We start from the raw sequence: 3668 nt of genomic DNA on the forward strand, positions 1-3668 counted from the left end.
AAGGTGTAGACAGGGACCAGGGGGCATCCGTACCGGAGGGCCATGCGAATGAAGCCCTTCCGAATCTTGAGCACCAGTGTGGTCTCGGGCGTGTACGGGTTCGTCGTGTAGATCTCCTTGCTCCCCTGGACAATGGGTTTAGGGGATGGGGGGGGGAGGAGGAAGATGGATGAGGGGGGAAAGGAGAGGGAAATTGGCACCCTAACGGCTCTTTTGACATTGCGCATCTTCCTCAGCCTTCCTACGCAGTCTCCCAGCCCAAGTCTTCCTTCCCTCCCTCCTTCCCTCCCTCCCTCACTCCCTCCCTCACCCCCGGGTAAAGGGAGACGGAGTAGCCGTCCCGCAAGGCCCGATTGGCAGAGGCCCTCCCGGCGTCCACGCCCCCCAAGAGGATCGATACCTCCCGGATGGGCGGGATCCAGAACAAGGGGCTGGCGGCCAAGGTCTTGAAGTGCACGCCCGGGAAGAGCTTCTCCCAGAGGCCCCCGTAGATGGCAAAGCGGGAGAGAAGGAGGATGCCGTGGGGGTGCCAGCCGAAGATGTACTGGGTGGCGGGCGAGAGTTCCACCTCCCGTTCCACTTTGAAAGCGAGCGTGCGCTGGACACAGCGCCAGAAGGGGCGCCGCATGAGAAGGCGGAAGGGCCACCCCCCCAGGCGTTGGAAGGGGATAAAATAGGAAGGGAGGTAGAGGCCGGCCAGGACAAGGGGCCAACGGTAGCCGTGCCGGACCAGGTAGATAAAGAGGAAGACGAGAGAGTAAAAGACTTGGATGTAATGCACCTGCGGGGCCGAGAAGGATGGGGGGAGGGGATAAATGACAAGGGGACGGTTGAGCACAGGGTGCTGTTGCCGTGGACGATAATGGACACGGGCGGAAGCAACCGCAGGGACCGACTACGTACGAGGAGGAAGGTGATGACGAAATCAACGGCTTGCGTGGCTGGGTGGACGGGCGTGGAGAAATCCAGCTTGGCAGGCCCCCGGACGGGGGCGACTATGGACGAGTCCTCGCCCGTCAAGAAGGAAAGGGTATTCGAAGAGGAAAAAGAAGCCCAGGATGAGAGCGTCGCGGACGTGCGCCGGCGGTGTCCTTGTCCTGCCGTGCCTTTGTTTCCTGTGTCGAGAATATGCTCGGTAAGGGGATCCTGGGGCGGTCTTTGTAGGTGTCGTATGTCAGACTTGGAGGCGTCTTCGGTAGTGGCAATGGCCCCGTTCTGTCCAGGTACAGCAGCGACTTGGCTTGTTGTGGAGTGCGATGGAGCAAGGCAGGTCGACTCCCTCGCCTTGTTCGCCACGTCGGGCCCTTTCCATGTACTGGCGGTGGTGGAGGGCGAACAAGGGAGTGGATCGATTTCAGAGGAAAGGATGGAGTGCTTGTCTTCTGCCAAGGAGGAGGAACTGCTGCTTGTGCTGCTCCCACTCCCATTCCTACGCCGAAAGAAGGCAGTCATGTGTGACACTGCACTCCTGTGCCGGACTGCCGGTGCCTCCCAGGATTTTGCCTGGAAAAGGTATGTGAAGCTCGGATGCGTGAGACCCGATGGCGGTTGGCATGTCGGAATCATCTGCCTACCAAAGCTGCGTGTCAGATGCCGACAAAGATGCCATTTCTGGCACTTGACCCATGTCTTGTCCAAGCAGAAATTGCTGCAGTCGTCTTACTCCCCTTCCTTCCCGGACATGGGCGAAAAGGAAAGGCTCCGACGCTAAAGACCTTTCCTGCAGAATTTTTTCTGCCCCTCCGAGAGCGGCGGCAGCGATGGCTCAAGCGACGGCGCGACACCTTGCTGGCCTCGGGAGGCTCCGAAAAGGACACGCCTGGCGCATGCTGTGTGCAGGATTGCACCCTTGCAGGCCTGATGAGGGCATTGAGGGCATCATAGACTGCTGTGTGGTCGCATCCGAGCCAATGGGGTTGATCTTGGAGGCGTGTTCGGGAACAGACACGTCCCAGTGGAAGGATCTTGAGCCTTGCTTCCTCTCATATCTTTTGTAGGAGGCCACTATCGGTAGAGGTTCCCATAGGGCTCATCACAAAAGGTTTGGTAAGTTTGATCCAAGTTGTTTTTGTGTCAGGGGAGTGAATTTTGGTTTGACAGATTGTAGGCCGCCTGCGCCCCCACCGCGTGAAGGACCTTTGGTGGAGCAATCCCCACACCCTAGCTATGCCTTTCCCCAACGTGTTGTGGAAGAAAAAAAGTAAAATTAAACAACAATACAACGCTCTCACAAGGCACTTGCTTCAATTGCAGTCAATTTTGGTCGAGGGTTTGGATTTCTTTAACTTTTGTCGATGCATCCTGCCTTCCTGAAAGAGCAACGAGTACCCTTTCCCACCAAGTCTTTTTCTCCTTGCGCCTCTTCCTGTTTAGTTTCCCGCGTCGCACTCCTCTCTACCCGTGTGGCATGCCTACCGCTTCTTTCCAGACTTCTCTTCGTCGCCCGAGTACATATTCAACAAGAGGGAGTCCGCAGACAGATAGACCTTCTGACCCGAAGAGGACACGACATTCGCAATGTCCCTGGCTGCGTCGATTTTGCGCAGCTTGATAAAAGCAGGATTCTCTCGAATGGCCTTACCCACCAGAGCAGCGGATTGGGCCTCTCCCTCCGCTTTGATAATGATGGCTTCCTTTTCTTGGTTCGCTTTCATTACCACATATTTCGCGCGCTCGGCTTCCTGTTGAGCTGTGGTAGACCGTAGAGAGCGGTTAGCATGTGGTTTCGGAGGCATGTGGTTTCGGAGGTCACGGAAACGCCAACATAAACCCCAAGTAGCTATGTAAAAACAAGCTCAAAGCTTTCACCTTCCCCTCCATCACCACTGCTTCCCCATCCTCCATGTAAAGTCTCCCCTACGCCTCCCCTCTCTCCCTCAGCCCACCTCCGACTTGCTCCCTTCGGTCCCTCCCTCTCCCCTTCCCCCATTGCCACACTCACCAACTTGCTTGGCCTCGACCGCGTTCGTGTACTCCCGGGAGAAGGTCAAGTGGGTGATCGACACGTCGTCCAGGACGATCCGAAACTCCTTCGCACGCTTCTCCAACTGCAACCGGATTTGGGTGGAGACCATCTCACGCTTCGTCAAGAGCTCCGCGGCGTTGTACTTGGCCACCACGGCCTTGGAGACCTCGTTGACGATGGAAGGGAGGACACGCTCGTCGTAGTCGCGACCCAAGGTGCGGAAGATCCAGCGGAGTTGAGCCGAGTCGGGCTTAGACAAAACGCGGATGGTGATGTTGACCATTTGCATGTCTGGGGGAGGGAGGGGAAGAAGTGAGCGGGGTGGGAGGGTCTTCGCCACCCGAGCAGGATGGGAGAACGCGGTCCCTCTAGGATGGATGGATGCATGCACGCGCAGGGAATTCCATGTAGAAGCAGCCGATACGTACCTTTGCTTCCTGTCAAGGACTGGATCATCCGGGGCTTGGGGCGGATGTCGTAAATGATGGGCATGTCGAACCAGGGAATCATAAAATGCATTCCCTCCATGTACACTTCTTCTTTCACACCGATTAATCTGTTGAACAACAGAGCTCGGTGCCCACCCTCCACCGTGTAAAAACTATTGTACCCGGCGTAAAGGATGCCCGTCACACCTAGCAAGGCTCCCAGCGGTCCTGCTGGAGACATGCCCCCGGGGCCACCCCCTCCACCCCCGCCACCC

General features: G+C 57.3%; 2 protein-coding genes across 2 annotated transcripts in view; both read right to left on the reverse strand.

Annotated features, from left to right (window-relative positions):
• The window catches only part of ATG7 (autophagy-related protein 7), a gene marked incomplete at both ends in the record, with an annotated part of 2478 nt that extends 1850 nt beyond the window's left edge, over positions 1 to 628 (reverse strand). The window contains 2 exons of the mRNA XM_005854223.1: positions 18 to 125; positions 401 to 628. Coding sequence (XP_005854285.1) covers positions 18 to 125; positions 401 to 628 — 336 coding nt within the window. The remainder of the gene's footprint in view (positions 1 to 17; positions 126 to 400) is intronic.
• A 1625-nt stretch (positions 629 to 2253) lies between these two features.
• Positions 2254 to 3668, reverse strand: NGA_0190001 (uncharacterized protein). Its single transcript, XM_005854224.1, has 3 exons — positions 3394 to 3668; positions 2942 to 3256; positions 2254 to 2689 (listed from the first exon to the last, which is right to left on the reverse strand). The coding sequence occupies exons 1-3, from the start codon at positions 3632 to 3634 to the stop codon at positions 2412 to 2414; spliced, it is 834 nt and encodes a 277-aa protein (XP_005854286.1). The 5' UTR covers positions 3635 to 3668; the 3' UTR covers positions 2254 to 2411.

The sequence above is a fragment of the Nannochloropsis gaditana genome (assembly GCF_000240725.1).
Source record: "Nannochloropsis gaditana CCMP526 unplaced genomic scaffold scaffold580, whole genome shotgun sequence".
NCBI classification, from domain to species: Eukaryota; class Eustigmatophyceae; order Eustigmatales; family Monodopsidaceae; genus Microchloropsis; species Microchloropsis gaditana.

Bases quoted from the DNA above. Each gene is read 5' to 3' on its own strand.
- NGA_0190001 (XM_005854224.1), bottom strand. From the start codon at position 3,634: ATGTCTCCAGCAGGACCGCTGGGAGCCTTGCTAGGTGTGACGGGCATC. The intron at 3,257-3,393 runs GTACGTATCGGC...TCCCTCCCCCAG, and splicing joins GTCCTTGACAGGAAGCAAAG to ACATGCAAATGGTCAACATC. The intron at 2,690-2,941 runs GTGAGTGTGGCA...GGTCTACCACAG, and splicing joins GGTCGAGGCCAAGCAAGTTG to CTCAACAGGAAGCCGAGCGC.